This window comes from Neopsephotus bourkii, unplaced genomic scaffold (genome assembly GCF_033783945.1).
Source record: "Neopsephotus bourkii isolate Nb327-2 ecotype Australia unplaced genomic scaffold, CSIRO-AGI_Nbou_v1 NB_1615, whole genome shotgun sequence".
Classification (NCBI taxonomy): domain Eukaryota; kingdom Metazoa; phylum Chordata; class Aves; order Psittaciformes; family Psittacidae; genus Neopsephotus; species Neopsephotus bourkii.
In genome coordinates this window covers 1215973-1236594 of record NW_026902090.1, presented here as the reverse complement: position 1 = coordinate 1236594, position 20622 = coordinate 1215973, and the positions used below count along the sequence as shown (strand labels likewise).

General features: G+C 59.0%; 1 protein-coding gene across 4 annotated transcripts in view; it reads right to left on the bottom strand.

The window, feature by feature from the left end:
• Nucleotides 1–20622, bottom strand: part of KCNIP2 (potassium voltage-gated channel interacting protein 2) — a 42752-nt gene that overhangs the window by 1943 nt on the left and 20187 nt on the right. Inside the window, exons 2-5 of one of the 4 annotated variants that reach the window (XM_061372496.1) lie at nucleotides 2113–2212; nucleotides 864–984; nucleotides 420–489; nucleotides 249–319 (exon numbers count right to left, since the gene is read on the bottom strand). In XM_061372496.1, the coding sequence (XP_061228480.1) occupies nucleotides 249–319; nucleotides 420–489; nucleotides 864–984; nucleotides 2113–2212 (362 nt within the window). Of the gene's footprint in view, nucleotides 1–248; nucleotides 320–419; nucleotides 490–863; nucleotides 989–2112; nucleotides 2213–7866; nucleotides 8131–13230; nucleotides 13349–20622 lie in introns of those variants that run through there. The other 3 variants (XM_061372500.1, XM_061372497.1, XM_061372498.1) reach the window with 3 other exon arrangements.

The window sequence follows — 20622 nt, the reverse complement described above, 5'->3', positions numbered from 1 at the left end:
CCTGAACAAGACCCAGCCATGGCTGTGCCTGCCACCCTGGGTACCTGCAAGACAGGAAATAGAGAAAGGCTGCTTTTTTATTGCTTTTCACTGCTTCCCCACTGCCTCTGGGAATTTAATAAACTCCACCAGCCCCTGCAAAGCTCTTCATCCATCTCCAACAGCAACACTGCACAGCCCTGCCCATGGTACCTGAAGGGACATGCCCTCCCTGCCCCGCTGCCGTCTCCTCCTTGGTCACAGCTCACCTCAAAGCTGACGGAGCCGTCATGGTCGGTGTCGAAGGCATTGAAGAGGAAGGTGGCGTACGTGCTGGAGTCTGAGGGAAGGTAAACAGTGTGAGGGAGTGCCATGTAAACCCTCGCTCTGTGGAGGCACCCATGCAGGGCATGGCAATGGGGACAGGGATGGGCACTCACCTCCCTGCGGGAAGAACTGTGAGTAGATCTGCTTGAAGTTTTCTTCATTGACAATGCCACTTGGGCACTCCTGCCAGGGCAAGCCACAGCATCACCTCCATGTTACAGAGAGGGGCTGAATTGAATCCCCTTGAATCCCTGCATCTTCCCTGCCATGCCTCACAGCTCTGCACTGCTTGGTGAGGCGGATCTAAGGCAGCTTGAAGCATCTCCCTAATTTTGTGTGCTGCACCCCTCACTGGAGGGGCTCTGCATTCCAGACACCCAAGGGATGGAGCACAGGATCAGGCCTCCCAGCTGAGCTCCCTCCCATAGCCTGATAAGCTTCAATCCCAAGGTCCAAAAAGCCTTTGCAAACCCTGGGCACCACTGGGTGCAAAGCACCCTCCAAGGTGGGCATGGCAGTAGAAGCAGGGCTAACAAAGCTGGTCAAGGAGTACTCACGTTCTTGAAGCCTCGGTACAGGACCTGCAGCTCTTTGCGGGTGAACTTGGTCTGCTCCTGGAGCTGCTCCAGCCCCTCAGGGCGGTGGCAGACGGTGGAGAGCTCAAACTCATCCTCAACGCTGTCTGCAAGGAACCCAAGGGAAAAAGAGGGCGGCTGAGGCCAGCACCATCCTGCCCTGCCCTGCTGTGCTGGGAACAGGAGAGGCACCTTGCACAGCACACCCCATCCTCTCACCTACCCAGGGTGACATGCTTTTGGAGTGTTTCTGGAGCAGGAGCTGGTCTGTGCCAGCAGGGAACACTCAGAGACACCTTTGGAACAGACTTGTTGCCCAAGGACACCCTTGGGCAAAAGCCCTTCAGCCTCTGATACAAAAGGTGAGTGTGAAACCCCCCAGTGCTGAGAACCCCCTTGCTCTTCTCTTCCACCCCAGCACAGACATCTGCCCTGTGCAGCTGAGACCATGGATGACTTGCAGGTCTGTGCTGCACTTGGACTTGCGTCCAGCAGAACTGCCCCCCAGACCCAAGTCCCCCCCAGCCTTGTCTGTACCCATCCTGCCCACTGTACCTCCCCTTCACTGATGGCCTCTGCCCTCCACCTGGCAATCTGCACAACCCCTGCCTGCAGCAACCAACACCCCCTGGCCCCCTGCAACCAAGAGGGACTGTGATCCCACAGCAGGTACCCCCCATCCATGAGGTGGATCATCTCCTGCCCCTTCATACTCACCTCTTCTCCCAAGGGGGGATCAGCTCACACCATGGGGCATGGGGTGACCCTGGCCGGGGGCTCAGACTCACCTCAGGGTCAAGCACACGCAGTGCAGAGTGGGTAGAGGGCTCTGGGCAGCTCTGTGCTCACTCCCTTCTCAGCCCCTTTTGCCCGCCTCCATCACATCTCCATCTCCAAACCAACCATGAGCAACAACCTCCCAGCTCTTAAAACAGTGCCAGGAGGGTCCCACTTCCCCAAGTCAGCTCCAAAGCAGGTCTCGCCACCATGCGTCCTGTGGGAGCCACTCTGGGGAGCTGGACAGGGGGAAAACCAGCCTGGAAGCAGGTGAGGACAGAGGTGGTTGCAGAGCCCAAAGGTTCGGACCCTTCCAAGGCAGGACTGATCCTGACAGCCCCAAACCCAGAGCAGGGGAGTGGTGGAGGTGCCCCCTTCCCTCGGGCAGGGCCAGGGCGAAGGGCAGGCAGCAGCGCCGCTGGGGACACACACACACAAAGGCAAGAAGAAGCACTTGCTTTCGCTGAGCGAGGGGATGGATTTGGGCCGGCAGCAGGGCAGCAGTTTGAGGAATCGCTGCTTCAGCGCTTTTTTAGTTTGGCCCGGCGGGTTGCCTGGAAGAAAGAAGGAGTCACCAAGCAGAAGAGTTAACAGAGCAACGGCCCCGGCCCCAGCGGCTGCAGGGTGGGCACCCGGCGCAGGAGAGCAGGGCAGGGGCAGCACATGCAGCGTGAAGCCAGAGGAGTAGGAAAGCAAAGCCCAGCCCAGGCTCTGCTTGGCCTTTCAGCTTCATCCCAGGACAAACCCGGCACTGGAGTTTCCCTCCTTGGGGAGCATGGGGATGGGAAAGGGGCAACCCTGCTGGGCTACCCACACCCAGCCCCTCTGCACCCCACCACTGGAGCATGCTGGGGTGCACTGGAGATACCCAGCAGCCGAGAGACCCAGGAAATGGCAGGGCTGGACTCTGCCCATTAGCCTCCAGGAAAAATACCTGCTCCCTCCCCTCCCCATGGAGCTGTGCAGAGAGACAGGGCAGGATGGAGCCCAAGAAACAGCCTGCAGCTGAGCCGGGGCATCGCATCCTCCCTAAAGCCTGGGCTGAGTTTGATCCTGCTGGCACCCGAAGGCTGAACACGAAGCATGCACCAAACCCAGCCATGCAGCCTGACATCAGCATGCACCCCCTCCCCAACACAGCACTGGGATCCGAGCCCAGGGACCTGCTTTGAGACAGCCAGAAGGGGAACAGGGCTCAGGACTTTGCCTCGGCCAGGCTATGGAGCAGGGTAAGGGGCTCCCCACGTTAGCCTGGCCCATGGCCATCACTTCCAAGTGTCTCTGCATTAACAGCAGGTCCCCTTACTGCACAGACCCCACCACCATCTCCTGTTCCCCCCTCTGGACCCCACTGGCTTTGCTCAGCCCTATCTCTCCCAGCTAGTGCTGCCCCACAGCCACAGACCCACTCCCTCCCTTCCCGCAGGGCCCCACAGTGCCGCAAGCCAGCCTCAGTGCAGGAGTAATGCCACAGGTGGGGAGGAGGAGAAGAGGAGGGGGATGAAGGCTGTGCTGGGCTCCAGACCCCAAAGGGAGGCAGACAGCAGCATAGGGCACCAATGGGACGAAAGGTGCAAAGTCCTTTTGGGGCTCTGCTGACATTGTGTTTGCTCCAAGCGCCCTGGACATCTGCAAGCAGCAGATGCCTTCATCCTGAATCCTGGTTTTGGGGTTGTTTCTCTAGGGGGGCTAGCAGATGGGGCTTTCTTAGCTTTGAGGGGCTGAGCTGAGGCCCAGGTGCTGGGGAAATGGTGCTGCATGGTACCCAGCTCCAGGATAGGGATGTGAATCTGCATCCAGCAGCCCCTGCTAGCAGGTTTGTCCTCAAGTGCCCAGAGACAGGACCTGGGACCCTTTGAGCCCACACCAAGGCAGCAGGCTGGGCAGTGGAGAACAGCTCCAGGAGGTCATTGTCCGAGCAGGACATCACATAAAGCCACTCAGAGAGGGCAAACTTGTCCCCAGGGAAGTGGTGTCCACAGGAGGGTGCTAGTGATGTGCAAACATGTAGGGATGCACAAATGCACCCCCTGGCGTTTGTCATTTGTCACAGGGTGACAGGGGCAAGGGTGGGGCCAGGATCTTGGTGCTGGCAGGACAGCACAGCCTGGCTCCTGTCTCTCTGGGATTTGCAGGCAGGTGAGGAAAAAGGCTTTTTCCTTTCCTAGAAGCAGGCATCAGTTGTGCCTAAAGCATGATTTGACCTAGCTACTTTTCTAGGGCTTTAATTCGCAGAGGGAAAGGGAAATTGCACCTTTCAGCCTTCCAAGGATGCTCTGGGTCCCTCTGGCAGAGCCGAGCTATGGGAACAGACCTGGGAGGAAGGAACAGCCCCTTCACCCAGGGGAAAGGGACAGAGTGAGCAGAGCAACACCCAGCGCCAGGGTGATGGACCAGGGGAGGGAGCAGGGTGGAGGGAAACCACACAGCGAGAGAGATGCAACAGAGAGTAAACTGTGGTTGGACTCACAGGGGCAGCAGGTATAGGCACGTGCAGTAGGTCAGGTCGGGTGCAAGTTACACTTTAGTTCGTTATAAAGGAAAAAAGAAAACATAAATAAAGAACATGGGCGTTTGCTTAAGGAGGAACCTGAAGAGGGCCTGATCACAGGGGCCCCAGGGCAGGGGAGGGAGCACGTTCAGCACATGCAGCTTAACAGCAGGAGAGGGGTGACCGGGGCTGGGGTTTTGCTGTCCTGGCTTTGGTGCGCCCCTGGCCCTTTCTGATCCCAGCATCCAAACCATGAGTGTGTCTGGAGGCTCCCTGGGCTCCCCCTTGCTGGGAAACAGCTCTGCCCAAAGCAGGAGCAGAGCCTGGATGTGTGCTTCGCTGCTCAGCACACTGGATGTCCACAGCACAAAGCCCTGTCCCTTCCAACAACAGCTCCTTTTCCAGCCATTGCTCTGCCCCTCTGCCTCTCTGCAAGAGCCATCAGGTGCCTGGCAGAAAGCAAGCCAGCAGAAAGGGCTGGCGGTGGTTTATCTGCAGTGGGAGGTCTGCTGGGTTAAGTGGCTTGTCATTTCCTATGCGTCACTCCACAGCCCAGCATCTTTGAAACACACACACACACAAACCAAGCCTCCATGTTTGGCCAGCACCAAAAGGAGAAGGGATGTGTCCCTGGGCGCTGGATCCAGCCAATGCTGGATCAGGGGGTTACACGATGCTGGGATGACATCCCCATTCCCAGGGAGGATGTAAACCTGAGCTGCTCCATGGTCTCCCCAGAGAGAAAGCAGGAGCCAGGGTCAGCCTGATACATAACTGTGTCCCTCCTTTCTCCACAGAGCCACAGCCACCAGCACCCTCACAGTAACAGCTGGCTGGGGAGACCAACCCACCCCTTCTAGCACCATCCTGCTAGAGAAGACCCTACAATAACAAACCAACAGTGCCAAAACTCCCCCACTCGCTCTCTCAGTAACTCCTCAATAAATGCATCCCCATGATGGGTGCAAGATGTGCATTCCACAGCAAGACCCCTCCTTAGTGTCCCCAACTGAATGGCTGTCCAGGGCACATTCCAGGATGGAATCTGCATCAGCAGCTTGGCTCCATGGGGCAACACTGGGTCAGGTGGAAGGGCAGGAGGAGTTGGTACCCCAGGGACAATCCACCAAGCACTCTGCCCTAGGAGCAGGGATGGGGTGGGATAATGCACTTGGCGAGGGGACCCTCTGTCTTTTCAGATAGATAGCATGGTTGGGAAGCATGAGGACAACCCCCAGCTAGGGCAGGGGGATGAGCCAGAAGAAGTGGCAGGGCAGGGCCAGGGGAGCATGGGGAAGGGATCGGCAGTTCCCAGAACATGCTCTTTTCAGTAGAGGAGCCTCCATCCACTTCCAGAGCATCCCCTTTTCCTGTGAGGCTAAAGCACATCACCGAGCTCCCCCTGGCAGGCCAAGGCTCTGGGTCCATCTGGGCAGCAATGCTGCCCCTAAAACCTGTGTCTCACAATCATCCCTGTGTAGGGCTTAGCTCTGAGCAGGGTCCACCAGCCCCCAGCTCTGCTCCCCCTCTGCAGTGCCCGGCCTCAGGCAGCATCACCCCCTGGTGAGGGGCCCACAGCTGACAGGGGCCTGCAGTGAAGGCTGCAATGGAGACAGGAGCTCCCCCAGCTGCCCTGGGGGGTCAGGATGGGTCCCGCCAGCAGCAGCTCTGCAGACGACCCTCATCAGTCAGTGGTGACAGAGCAGAGCATAACCAGGGCTAAGGTGCCTGCAGCAGCCGCAGGGGCCAGACAGTCATCCATTAGGGGAATGAAATCAGAGCTGGCATCTCCCAGGGCAGGGGACAGACAGTGAGTCCCTGTCCTGGGGATGGGACAGGGCAGCCTCAGCGCAGACACCCAGAGCCAGCAGGGCTGAAGGCGCTGGGAGCAGCAGAGCTGCTGAGTGAGACCTGCAGTTCATGGGGCAGCAGGGACCCAGGGAAAGGGTGTTCCACAGTGCCAGGGAGAGGAGAGGGGCTGCACAACCCTCGTGCTGAGCAGGAACCAAAGGGACAAGGAGGCATGGGCCAGGAGGGGCCAGCCATAGAGCAAAGCAGGGCTCACAGCAGTACTGTCCCCATTCCCATCCCTGTCCCCAGCCTGTGACAGTGCTCCCAGAGAGCCTGGCTGTGCCCAAAGGAGATGCTGGCAGAACAACCATTTCTCAGTACAAAATGTAAGGTGAAGGGGATGGGATACAGGTGCCAAGGGACAGTGGAACTCAGGGACTGTCCAAACGCAGCCAGTAAGCTTAGCACAGGGACACATCCTGCAGGGTCCCCATCACCACCTCTATGGCAGGGACACCTCTGGCAGCAGGAACTGGCACATCTAAGGTACCAGAGGAGGCACCTTAAATGCCCCAATATATACCAATACCCCAGAAGTGCCCCAGCAGAGCAGCAGCTCCTCTTGGCTGCAGGAAGTGTATCCTGTAAGAGAGCTGGCGCTCTGCATACCCATTATCCAGATGCCATCCATACCCTCGCCAACAACACATAGGGAAAAAGCCTGGAGATGCCTCATCCTGGCTAGATCCCAGGCAGCTCAGGGATATTCTCCATCACCAGGGGACTGAAAGCACCTCCTGGGCATAGCACCTTCATCTCCTCCCTTTGATCAGCTACTAACTGGTCCTTTGGATCCCTCCTATTGGCATGTCCTCCCATCACAGCTCCCATCCCAAGATCTGCCTGCCCCAGGGAACGTGATCTGCAGCCCCTTCATCTTGCGGCATCCCCAGCTGCCAGTGCCAACCAGATGGGATAGGGGCAAACAAACCCCAAATGATGCTCATGCAAAGTCATTTGGCAGCCTTTGTCTGAGCCAGGATGTCCGTGCCACAGCCAATGAAGGCTGTCAAGGGAGACAAGGCAGCAGCAGTGTGCAGCTGTCTGCGCTCACACCCTCACCAGACACAACCAACAGGTCGTGCATCACTCTGACATGTTTTGGGTCCTCTTGTCTGGCCACGATCAGCCCTGTCCTTAGCACCCACATGCCAATCCAGGGAGCTCAGCACCCACTGCAGCCCCTTCCCTTCACAACCCTGGCACAGCCCCAGAGGGAGGGCAAAGGGGCCAGGGGCTCCAGGCTCTTTCAGCCACATTCCCCCCATAGCTGCCAATTCCTGCAGCAATGGGGAGAAACTTCCCTTGCATGGTGCCATACCCCACATCCCTCACTTCTTGCCCCCATCTCCCAGTCACCTCCCCAGCCTTAGTCACCCCATCATCTCACAAAGCCCAGCCCCCTGCATCCCAAAGCCCCAGAAAGTCCCAGTCCCTCAGCACCACACACATTACAGCACCCCAATGTCTCCAGACCCAGATATTCCCCACCCTAATGCTCCCAGATACTATAACCTTCTAGCATCCTGCACCCCAACACCCCACATCCCAGTGTCTCCAGATATTTGCACCCCAACATCCCTCATACCCGTGCAGGGGTTCCCCCAAGCACTCAAGTTCCCCCGAGCACCCCAACATTCCCAAACATCCTTAGTCCCCCAGCTCCTTACACCCTAGTTCCACCAGACACCCTCACACACCCTAATAGCCCTCCCCACACAGAGCAAACCCCCAAAACACACCAATCCTTCCAAATCTCCCCCAACCTCCCCGCAGCCCCTGGGACAGGAGGCGAGGAGCAACTCCACCACAATATCCCATCCCATTGCAACCCCAACCCCAACCCCAACCCCATCCCCATCCCACCTCCCCTGGACAGGTCGATGATGCCCAGGGCATGCAGTAGCTTGAGGCTGGAGCAGAGCAGCAGGATGATGCCCACCGTTTGCAGCCCCTGCGGGTCCCAGAGCACCCCAGCAACCGACATCCCCCAGACACAGCCCCAGCAGGCAGCTGGTCTGAGAGCAACAGACCCAGCAAGGGAGGAGAGGGGAGGGTAGGGGAGGAGAGACCTGCCTTGGCCCTCCCTCTTCCCGCCCCAGCACCCTCTGGGGTCCCTCGGGGCACCCAGGCTACAGAGGAGGAGGGAGACCGCACAGCTGCCCAAGGGACTTAGAGGTGAGCTCCCCACCACTGGGAACCACAGAGGGGTGCAGAACTGCCACCAATGGGTGCATGGAGGAGGCTTGGCTGCTCCTGACTCTCACCCAACAGGGGTGAGCTCATCTCTCAGTGGGACATTGATGCTACCCAGCCCAGGAACAGCCCCTCTGCCTTATCCCAAACCACCAAATCTGCCCCCCAGCAGCGCCCCCCCTTGCACGCATCCCCAGCATGGCATAAGGAGCTCTGTGCCTTGTTCACCAACCACCTCCACAAACAGCTGCCACCCCCACCTCTTCCCTTTTCACCCCCTCCTCCTTCCCCCTGCACCTCTTTGCCCCAGTAAGTAAATCACAGCCACATGCAGGATCACAGCACGAGGAGGAGCCACTGCTGGGGTCTGCCAGCCCTGGGTACCTCGTTTGCTGATGGAGTTGAACATGCCCCATGGGGTGCTGCCTGGAGGGAGTGCAATGTGGAGGGGCAGCCAGTTGGGGTGAGGGCTCCCTGCAGCCTACCCAAACCCCTGCATTGTGGGCAGCAGGGCAAAGACCTGAGCCTGGCAGCAGTGGTTATTAGAAAGTCTTTGGTCCAGTTCTTTACACATCTCTCACTTAAAAGCTGTTTCTGATCTGGCCACCCCCTGCTCCAGTGGCACAACAAGGCCCTGGACAGATGCCCATGGCAAATGAGACATTTACCTGCATCCCTGGGAGGAGATGCTGCAGCCAAGCACAGACATTGTGTGGAACATCCTGCTACCTATGTTCCAGGGACCACAACCCTACAAAACCCTGGCCAGGGCACCTGTATTCCCACCTATGCCCAGTCCTGGGGTCTAATCCCACCCCTTGCAGGGGAGAGGTGACAGAGACCCCTCTGAGCTCTCACAGCACACTGCAGCCCAACACAACCCTGTGCTAGAGAGCCCCAGACCAGCTCCAAGACAACTTCTCCCGCTGGACTCCAAAGTTTGATCTTCCATCAGCGGAACAGGACTGCAAGGCAGGGCTGCCCCAACAGGCTCCCTTGCTGTCTAGCTTTATTGTCTTTTCTCCAGCCTGCAGTCTTCACTCAGCTCCCCATGGCTGAGCAATCTCCCTGCACCTCCATCCACTAGCTCAGAGCCTGTCTTTGGGGCAGGATGCAAGAGTGGGATTCTGCACTGTGTCCAGCTTGCTCCCCTCTCCAGGCACATCAGCAGCAGAAAAGGCAAGGCAGGCCAGGGGGAACTGGGAGGGAAGCAATGTGAAAAGTGATTAACATGAGGCCGGAGGGAGAAAAGATTCAACAAGCTAATTACATCTGGCTGGGCTGAGCGGGACATGACACCACGCAGTGGCAGAGTTGGTGGGGTGAGCGCTGTGGGTGCTGCAGTCCTTGCAGAGCTTGGTGCTGGGAGAGCTGCCCTTCCCTGACCATGGCAGCCAAGGGGAACCCAGAACCAAATCCCCTTCTCTCCCAGCATCAACCTCTCCAGGCAGGGCAAAACAGTGCAGCCCATCCTGTGTCCATAGCAATGGCCAGGGCTGATGTCCCTGGGTGTGGAGCATGTGGAACATGCTCCAGAGGTGAATGTAGGGTCCATGGGAGACCTTCTTCTCCAAGACCCATGGATGCAGCCCAGCTGCAGCATGCATCAGTGTAAGGCTATGCTGGGATCCAAACTCAGAGCCCAGCCACAAGCTACCATACATCTCTACCCCTTGCCCTCCTGCTTTGCAGGCCCTCACCATGAATGAGCATCTCTCCTGATTCAGATACAAGACCCTGCCTAGCCCTTGGAAAAGGACAGGCAAGGGTTAAACCCACTGCACATGGGGAAATCTCTGGTGCACCCTGGCCCCTGCAGCTGCCCAGCATAGCAGGCTGGAGTTCATGCTCCAAGATATACCACACCTGCAGCCAGCTTGCCTTGACCTCTCAGATCTGTCAAACACGTCGGGCTGGATGGTGCTCTGAGCCTGGGGACCTCTGGCATCACACCCCAAAGGGCTGGTCCCCCCTGCAGCCGAGGCTCCTCACTGGTGCCAGAGGGGTTCCTGGAAAGTAGGGTTTGACACAGGGCTTCAGTCTCACCAGCACCACAGGGATGCTGATTTTCTCCTCTGCTTGCAAGGACCCTCACCCGACATCAGGTACCAGGAGGTGGCCATGCTGCTTGCTGCATAGCATCCTCTGGGGTGCTGGTGGCACCCAGGCTGGCTGCTGCTCGCTCCTATTCCTCCCAGGCTCTGGAGGGGTTTGGCACTCCCCCCAGCCCCTCTTCCCCCTCCATATCCTCAGCTCTGGGGCAACAGCTTTAACCCCCTGGGGGAAGGCAGGAGCCAGTGCGACCTATATCAGGGGCTCTTCAAGGCACCCTCAATCCTGCCTGCCCCATGTACAGACCCTGACCCAGCTGAGGCAGGGACAGCCCTGGGCAGGCACCAGGTATCTTGCTGATAGCAATCTGCAGCTTCATCCAATGCTCATCAGAGGCTGGGCTCCCGCCTTTCACCTCCTCCCCACACCTCCTCCTCCCAGCTGGGACCAATTGCTGTACGCTGAATTATTGATGCTGCACTTCAGGAGCCAGAATCGATAGCGTTTCTCTTTGTCTGCCCCCTCCCAAGCACTTGGCCAAAGCAGGCTTTTGCCAGGGGGCTGGAAGCCCCTGGGCAGCTCTGCTGGGAGATGCTAGGGGCTGGGGACAGGCGCGGTGGCACAGGGCAGTGATGGGGTGACATGGCCTGTCACTGATTAACCAGTCAACTCCAGCATCGATCGGCCCTGGAGTACAGCACATCCACAGGAGATGCTCCAGCACTGCTGCCAGACAGCTGCTCTGGCTGTGCCAACAGGGCTGCAGGAGGGTACAAGGGGAGACATTGAGGGGGCCAAGGGGACAGGGTGAGGGTGTACAGACAACCAGCACTCCTGTCCAAACCCTTGCTCAGAGATGGGGCAGCTCCAAATGGAGGATGGGTTGCTTGGTGCCTCATCAACCTGAGTCTGGGAACCCACCAAGCTGCAGTACCCCCATATTGTCTCCCTCCCCTCTGTGGTCCCTCCAGGGGCAGACAGTCTCACTGCAAGATGCTCCCACTGAATCCTTCCCCAGGGCTCAGGGTCCTATGGACATGGTCTATTCCCAGGCCATCACTGCAGTGGCACAAAACCACCCAGCACAACCCATCCCCAGGACACCCCCAGCCTGGGCAGAGAAACAGCGATGGGCAGGGATGGGGCAGGGCAGCAGCTGGAGCAGGGGAAGCATTGGCAGGCAGTATTGATGGCTCTGGAGCCGGGGATGAGGCCCATGTCCATTAGCAGACCTGAGCCATTAGTGTACAGTTTCACACTCTCTGTGGTCCCTGTGCCGTCACTGCTGCCCAGACATGGCTGGTAAACAACCCCTGAGGGGACTCAGCATTTCCCAGCCCCAGACCTGCCCAGGACCTTCCCTAGAGAACAAACTGCTGCCTTCCAAGCCAAGGTGGAGACCTGTGTGACCCACGCAACAGCATCTCATCCCAACATGGCAACTGTTCACCTGCAGGACTCCCCTGTGGTGTCCAGGACTCAGCTCAACCTCAGCCAATTTCTGCCCCTTGACCAACACATTTCTCTCCTTTCCAGACACCTTTTGCTGATGGGAGCAATTGCTGCCAATCTGGGGCACCTGAGTCCCACTCCCACCATCACAGCTGGGGTGAATCTCCCAAGCAGGCCAGAGAGATCCATAGCTGCCCAGCGCGGGGATGCAGGTGGAGGAGGATAGGGGCAAGCTGTGCCTCTCCATGCTGCAGTGACACCAAGTCCTCCTGGGGACAAGAGAGGACTGGCAGCAAGGCAAGGAGCAGCCACACAGACCAAGCAAGGGCCCCTGCCTTGTTGTGCACCTCTCAATAGGGTTGTTTCAGGGGCTGGGGACTCTTTGTGTCCCGCTTCTCCACTGTGGTGGGAGCCAGTATGCAGCAGAGCAGCCACAATCAATGCCACTGACTTTGGTCCAAAGCTTTGAGCAGCTGCACAGAGAAGCAAAAGCACAGGGAGGGGGGATGCATCACCAAATCATCAGCAGAACTGCAGAGGGGGTTGCAACCTGTGCACACTCAGTGTGCCACTCCCCGGGGTTCACAGGCAGGATGCCTTGTATTGAGCTCAGCTGCTGCCTCAGTTTCCCTCCCAGTGTGATCCACCTAGGAGCGCTGCTGATGGAGCATAGGGACAAAGTGAGCAGTTAAACAGCTATAAAAGCTTCCACTCACCATGCCTTCTTGTCCTGCAGGCAGGTTTGAGGGACCAGAGGGAGGGATACCCCCATCTGCACCAGTGGACCAGGCAAACTGCCTGTCACCTCCTCAATGTGCATGTGTCCTAATGCCTGGGGCTGGGCAGGATGCAGCATCCTTGAGATGAGTGCCTGCAGGCATGGACAGGGCACACAGCCATCACCCCTGGAGTGCAGGGAGTACCCAGCCAAGCCTCCTGACCTCCCTCCTGCCACACACAGAGCATCTGAGTGTATCCTGGCTCGTTGTGCCCCACACACACTGCTCAGCACCTTGCAGGGCCTGTCCCCAGCCAGGCAGCACCCCCTGTGTCCTCCCACACTGCCCAGGGGCCACAGGGTGACCGGGGGAGAGCCAGAAGCAGGGAACACAGCAGGCACCCATTCTGCCCAGGCCTGGCTGCTCCGCAGGCTGGTCCTCAGGCTGACACCTCATGTAGTGGGTGAGGTGACCACAGACCCTGCGTACACCTTGTTCCCATAGAGGTGCTGGAAAACATCCTAGTGCTTACTTGTACGCTCACAGAGTCCCAGCCCACAGCTCTCAGCACACATCAAAGCCACCGCCATGCAGCAGACACCCCGCCAGCCCTCCCCACACACCCAGACACTGGGACCTTGCCCGGAACACACAGGACACCCCTCTCCTTGCATCCTACGCCCCAACGAGCAGCAGATGGACACCGTGTCCCAGGACTCCCCCGTGGATGCAGCGTCCTTGGGGCAGCACCAGACACCCACCGCCTGCCCCCTGTGGCCCCCGAGCAGCCACCACCTCCCGCACCCGTTACCTTCCAAGGACACGGGCTCGAAGAGGCCAAACTGCTCCAGCACCTTGACGAAGAGGACCAAGACCACCAGCACCGCAATCATCTCAAGGCCTTCCAGGTTCATGGTGGGGGTGTCTCATGGCCCCCCACCCGCCACCCCCTCCCCACCACAGCCCTGAAGCTCCCTCACCCCAGTACCGCAGCTGCCAGACCACACATCCCCAGGTACCCCTGCTTCTGTCCCCAAGGGGGCATCAGCTGTCACCCCTCTACTTGTGGGTGCCCGCCATGGGCTATGGGCGAGCAAGGGGTCAGTGTGGGGCTGTGGTGGGCAGCTCGAGGAGCCACGGCCGAAAGCCCAAGCAGAGCAGGGCTGTGCCTGTGAGTAAGAGCAGAGAGAGGCCAACTGGAGGGAGGCGGGGGGGGGTGGCAGGGCTGGGGGGGCTGGGGGGGGAAGGAGGCATGCCCTCCCATTCCAATGACACCACCTCCATCGATTTGCTTAATGCAGTTGCTAAGGAAACAGGCCACAGATATTAAAAGGCACTCGGTTCCCAGGGGGGGACACGGGGAGGGACAGGACGCTGGGCACTGGCTAAACATCCAGGATGGGGATGACTCAGACTTGTCCTCTGTGCCCCACACGCGTGCCAGCCCATGGGGACCAGCAGGGCTGAACACCCCGAGGTGCCCGCAACCCTCTCCTGAGGAGGGTCTGGGGCAACAGGTCCAGCTGCCCCATTTCTGTGCATGGTCTCACTGGGAGATCCAAGGGAATCTCCAAGGGAGCAGGGAGTGTGATGCAGGATGCCTGAGACACCGCCAGACCCACAGGCAGTGCAGCAATAGGCAGCAGAGGAGGACCAAGGGGCCCAGCCAAGGTCATGCAGGAGCTGCAGGCAGAGGGCGAACCCAGGCGTTCGGTGCCTCCAGCACACATCCATGCACAGCCAGTGGGGCTATATTTAGCTTCTATGCTTTTTTTAACAACATCCCAGCCCTTGTCTGGCTGCTTGGTGACAGGCCAGAGGGATCAGGCATCCACTGGTCCCTGCCCCATATCCCTTGGGATGCACGGCTTCCCCCGGGGATGCCACTGGCACTGCCCATCTCTAGCTGATGAGTTCCCTGAGGGGGGGGGGGGGCATGACACAAGACCGGTCCCAACTCCAGCACCAGTGTGGCAGGCAGGGCAGGGCTGTCCCCATGTCACCTCTGCCCTCCCATCTCACACTGCACCCCCCAGGAGCAGGCCAACTGCTCCAGGTACTTGTGGGGTGGCCATGCCGAGGCTAGGGTGCTGACTGCCTGCACAGCTCTAGGGCCATCCTGCCCTCACAGAGGGCACAAAGCCTCTTTTCCTCCCTGTTATCTTGGTGACGAGAGGGGAAATATGTCACCAGGAGAGGAGGTATCACCTTGGGACACCCATGATGGGAAAAGCAATGACAGAGGTGCTGGCTGATGCTGCAAGAGCTGCCAGCAGGGCTGCCCGACACCAACCGCAAGCCCAAGGCCCTCACCCAGACCCCCATTCCCAGCCCAGGAGGATGCAGGTTTGCCCCCTTGCAGAGGACAGAGAGGGCTGGTGGTTCAGTCCCAGGTGACAGCATGACTGGTTTATCTAGCAGCTCCGTGCCACCAGGCTTGGCATCTCAGGGCTGTGCTCCCGTAGCTCTGACACCAGCAGAAGATGCCAGCGATGCATTAGAGGCAGCTCGGGGAGGAGACAGAAGTATCCCTGGGGAAACATTGTTCAGGTTGGAAGTTTTCAGACCTGACATTTCCTTTTCTTGGAAAGAGGTGGGTTTCCAGGCACTGAACCTGGATTTCACCTGCCTTGCTCCCAGCTCTGCCCCTGAGTCCGTCCCTTCAGAGATAGGGTGGCAGAGACCTGTTGCACTCTCAGAGGAAGTTTCCCACTGACACCAATTGCATTTTAAAGCCACTTTTCTTGCTGAGCCCTGCTTGAAATGGTTGGAATCATCCTCTCTTCAAGCCTCCGGCTGCTCCCAGGGCCGATGCCTGTCCCACACACCGTGGGGCTATTTATACACCTCACTTTGGGCAGACACAGTGGTAGAGGAGCTCTTCCAGCCTGAGCCTGGGGCAGATCCTCTGCAAAGGAACCTTCTCAGCCCACGAGAGAGGATCATCCTCAGCTCCTTGTGTGTCTCCATCAGCATCATGGGATGCTGGAGGGCACGGAGGCAGGTCAGCCATGGAGCGACAGCTTCCCCCCCATCCCGTGCCAGCCGGCCTCCCCGGTGGAGCAGTGATAAATCACCCGCCAGCCGCCATGTCAGGATTACTCATTTCCACGCTGGAGCCATTAGGAAAAGCCCTCCCTTCTTCTCTGCCAGCACAATGCAGAATCCGACCAGTATCCCATGCAGAATCCCAGTATCCCATGTCCCAGTACCCCCAGACCCACCAGGGTTGTTTGCCCAGAGCACATCCCCTCACAGCTCCAGATGGGCTGGGGGTGTCAGGGGTCACCCCCTTGGTTCATCCAGGTCCCCAGGGATGCACCTCCATCTGGAGCTGCCCTCAAGATAGAGGAGACACATGGGACCAAACGGAGGGCTTTGCCCATGGAGCCAGACCCACAGCCACCTGCAAGGGATGCTTGAGAGGCCATCCCAAACATATGCACCCCACCAGAAGTGGGAGAGGGCTTTGCCCCCTATCCCTCCAACTGACATTACTCCCAGGGGTGGCTCCTTGCCCCTGCAGACAGCCAGCATCTGGCCATGCTGTCGGAAGAGCCACGAGGCTGTGGCTGAGCCTCACAGGGAAAGGTCGGATGGATGGATGGATGGATGGATGGATGGATGGAGGGATGGATGGATGGATGGAGTAACACCCACCCCGGGGAGGAGAGGCTCTGCCTGTCCCAGACACATGGCACCGGTGCCACCCCTCCTGCCTTGCTCCTTGCCTTGGGGGTCTCAAAGCCCCCAGCATGCACATCCCACTGCAGCGAGGCTTAGAGAAACCCTTCACCTGGGAAACCAGGACCCCTGCCACATCCCAGAGCAACCCAACACACCAGCTGAGGAGCAAAGATGTAGGTTATGCCCAAAGGGACTGAGAGCCCCAAAATGCAGGTTGAGGCCCCAGCATCGGCACTGGGCACCCCACAGAGTGGGAGACATCAGGGAGCCCTGTCTGCATCCCCATCCCACAGTGAAGGGCAGTGGTACCCAGATTCCAACAGCACAGCAGAGCCAGGTGCCCCCAGAGTAGCCCTGGGCACTGCCACAACTCAGCTGTGGCTGCCACTGGCTGCTCTCACACACAGCAGAACAGGAACAGGGCCAAGAGGAGCAAACAAAGTGACTTAAGGAGGAGATGGAGGTGCCCCAGAGAGGTGGAGAGGATGGTCCCCAATCCCCCTCTCCCACACCAGGCTCCTGGCTCACCTCACCACATAGCTTCTGGAAGGGGAGAGGATGGGCCAGCGTCACCTTGTCCCCCTCTGTCCCCAGCCCCGTACCTTCGATGCCGCTGATGATTTTGAAGCAGCGGGTGGTGAACCAATAGGAGATGAGGAGGAGGATGGCAATCAGGGAGGCATAGAGCAGGCTGTCGTTGTGCAGGGATGTCCTCTCCATGGCTCCATCCCCTGTGCCTGCCTGTGCCCCCCACCCAGCCCCACCGCGCTATCTGGGGCAGCCGTGTCCCGGCAGTCCCCCCGCCGGAGAAGCCGGCCACCACGGGCAGGGAGGCGGGGGGCCGCATGGCAGGCAGGCAGGTAATTGGGAGCGTTGTGTGAGAGCCAGGCTCCCAAACCAATTACCTTAATTGTGCTCAGGCAGCACATGGCAAACAGTTAAAAATAACCCTCCCAGCGCAGGGGGAGAGTGGCACCATCAGCCAGAAGGGAGCAGGGGGCAGAGAACAGACGGGGCTCGTTACGCATGGGGGTGCATCTCTCTAACACAGGGCCAGCAAGGCATCACCGCAGCCCGATGGCTGCTCTGAGTTCACTGATGACCCCGGGACATTGAGGGCTCAGCCACCCTGCAAGAAGAGCTGGGAGTCCTGGAAATGGGGCTCCCCAGGGAGTGATGCTGCAGCCCCAGATTGGCAAATGCCAGGATCTCCGCTGAGATGCCTGTGCCCGTCCTTGCTCCAGACTGTGGGCCTTGAAGGAAAGTCTCTCTGCAACCCTGCTGGCACAAAGAGCTGGGTCAGGCAGGGAGATGCCAGCACCTCGTCCCCTGCACCTCAGCACAGCACCTTCCCAGGGATGCCTTGGGACAACATCTGCTTTTCTCAGCTTTGAGTCCAAGCCAGCCACCTCAGTTCTTGCTCTGCAATGCCGGCTGCACTTGGGCAGTGCTGCTGTGGGTTTGGGCGCATGCACTCACAGGTCCCAAACGCTGTGGGACTTAGTTGTACCCATGTCTTAGACACCTCTGGTCCCCATACCATTATTGTCCCCATCAGCCGCCCAATGGGACACATAGCTAGGGAAGATGCTGGACCGAAGTGTTTCACCAACATCCATGCGACACCTCTTTGTGTACAAAATGTCCCATCCCAACCCCTGCAGCTACAGCCAGGGGACGTGGCCACCCAGGTGTGTGGTGAGGAGCACAGCATCATCTCAGAACCCAGGCACCCAGGTCTGTCCCTCCCTCCCTCTTCTCCCACCCAAGACTGCCTGCTCTACACAGTACAGGGTGGCAAAGTGGCCCCAGCATGTGCCCGTGGATCAGCACTGGGGAGGGCAGCAGGCCCTGTAACACTGTGCCAGGCTGCAGCCCAGGCTGGCACCGGCTCCACGCCACATCTGCCACTTCGTGCTGTGACAGTAACAGCCATGAAATGTCCCCTGCCCAGCCACCCCTGCCCCAGCTCTCCGGTGCTGCTGGCAGCGCAGCCCTGCCACCCAGCTAGGATCAACCACCCCACCAGCCACCCACTGTGTATAAATAGAAATGCCCAGGAACAGGGGTTCTTGCTCAGAAAGCAGCTCTGTGCACACAGCATACCATGGGGCAACACCCAGAGCCATTGGGTAGCCAGGCTGCTGGTCCCTGTCCCCATCCTCCCAGCAGCTGGGTACAGGGGACTGTCCCCTGCTGTGGAACAGGAGCAGATGGGGAGGGAGCAGCGCAGTCACCCATTGCCAAAGGACATGTCTCATCAGGAGGCGACCATGCACCCTCCATGACCACAGCCAGGCTCTGCCCTGCTTGGGAGCAACCCTTGTGTGCTACCCATAATGCTGCTCCTAGCCTAGCATACCCAAAATAGGACCGTTGGGCCACAGCAGAGGTGATGGTGCCTGGGCACATCTGGGCAGCAGCTGCCCAGGTCCCTTGGGCGCCGCCGACCTGCTAGGGCAGCCAGCCTGATGGATAGGAACCTCTCCTCGTTTTTTTGGTTCTCAGGGCCTTCATCCATTAGGGAGAGTTAAATTTAGGTTACAGCTGATCCCTTATTACCTCGCTGCTAATCAGAGCACAAGCAGATTATTAATAAGCACATTAAAATATTGGCGAAATGCTATTTTGGGGAGGTGAAGTCACAGTTTTAATCTGGTTAATTGATTGAGTCATTTCTCTTTCCCCCCATCGGCGACCTGTCCTCGGCTAGCTTCCCAGGACACCCAGCCGGGAGGGCACCCACCTGGGTGGGCATCTCGTGCCCTCTGTAGTGAGCTCTGCAGGACCTCCTTCACCTATGCAGGGAGGGCAGAGGGGCTTTATTGGCCTTCAGAAAGGGCTGAGAGGGGAGGACAACAGCTGGAGGGGGAATAGCAGCCTGGTGACCCATGTGCCACACAGACTAGAGCAGGAGCTAGGAAGGAGGGGATGCTGCAGCCGCACATCCTGCTCCCAAACATGAATTCTGAGCCTTAGAGGGACACAGAGCTGACTGGATCTGGGTTTCACCCTCTTTTGGCTTGTCCCAGAGCTTGGGAGGACACCAGGAAGAGGATGAACAGTAGCCAGTGCCCCACTGCCAGCCATGCCCTCTGCAGTTATCCCAGCACTGTGCACACCCAGCAGGGCTGCAGGGACAGCACAGGGCTGTCAGGACACCCACTACAGACCTAGCTCCATAGTGCCCAACTGCAAAGCCCAGAACACCAGGACAAGGACCTGCAGGACATCCTTGCAGGTGCTGGGAATAGGAACACCCCAAGGTCTCCTTCCCACTCCACTCCATCATCTGCAGCTCTGCTGCTCACACCCAAGGCTGGACTCAGCTGACTCATCCTCTGACCCTTCCACTCCCACCTAACTGGCCAGTGCCCAATGGAGCCAGCTAGCACGGGCAGACCCGGCACTGCCTGTGGGCACAACCAGCCTGTGGAGCCTGGCACACTGCTGGGCATGAAGGAATGTCCCCTACTGCAAAGGACCCATCCATTGCAGAGCTCAAGTCCCTGGGGGCAGGGAGGTGGCACAGCAGCTGGGCATGGCTCACAGGACAGATACTGCTCCTGTGTCCCAGCCCCCAGTGCTGCATCAAGAGCATCCCAGGGTGCCCCCGCCATCCCTGGCCCCGAAGGATGGGTGTAGACTGGGGAGACCCAGGGGCTTCCTTGGCTGAGGAGGGAACAGAGCCTGGGAGGGTTTTTCCAGGCAGGCTGGGTCCCAGTGAAGGTGCCGCCAGTCCCAGCCCTGCTCCAAGGCTTGTCGCTGCCACTCTGGCCCAATAAGGGCTTCCCCAACCTCCTGGCACAGCACATCCCTCCCCAGCACCACTGTGCCCTGGAGGGGCAGCACAGGGGTCCCAGACATGTAAAGACTATCGGGAGGGCAACCTGCCCCTATGATGGGGATGCAGGGATGGGAGCAAGAGCCAGGCACCCAGGATCCCAGTGCACACAGGCACATGATAACCTCCCTGAGATGTGCCCACTGGGGTCAGGAGGTGGCTCTGGGCTCACACCCAGGAGAGGGTCCTGGCCAGCTGGCTGGGCTGCACAAGGGCTGGCTGTGACAGCAGACTGGGAGCACATAGCACATAAGTGTCCCAGGATATGAGCCAGGGAGGATGCAGGCACCAGGGTGGGTCCCTGCCCCAGCCCTTGGGCACACCCAGGGCTTCTCCAGCCGCATGAATGGTGGACTCAACCCCAGCCCTGGAGGAGGTGATGCTGGCATGGCAGGGAAGGGTCAGACCAGCTGCGATTTATTTGCACAGCAGTTTTTTCACACTCCAGTCTGCACCAATCCTCTCCCCAGATAAAACATTCCCATCACCCTAGGTCCACAGGGGACCTTCAGGGGCTCCCAGTGCCTCCTGTGAGCATCTTCATCTTTGTCCCAGACAGAGTGCAGCGCAACTGCCTCTGCCTGAGGCTGAATCGCTCAGCCCCGCTCAGACCTAAACAGCATCTCGCCTGCCTCCCCAAATAGCTCTACAAATCCCAACAGACAGAGACTC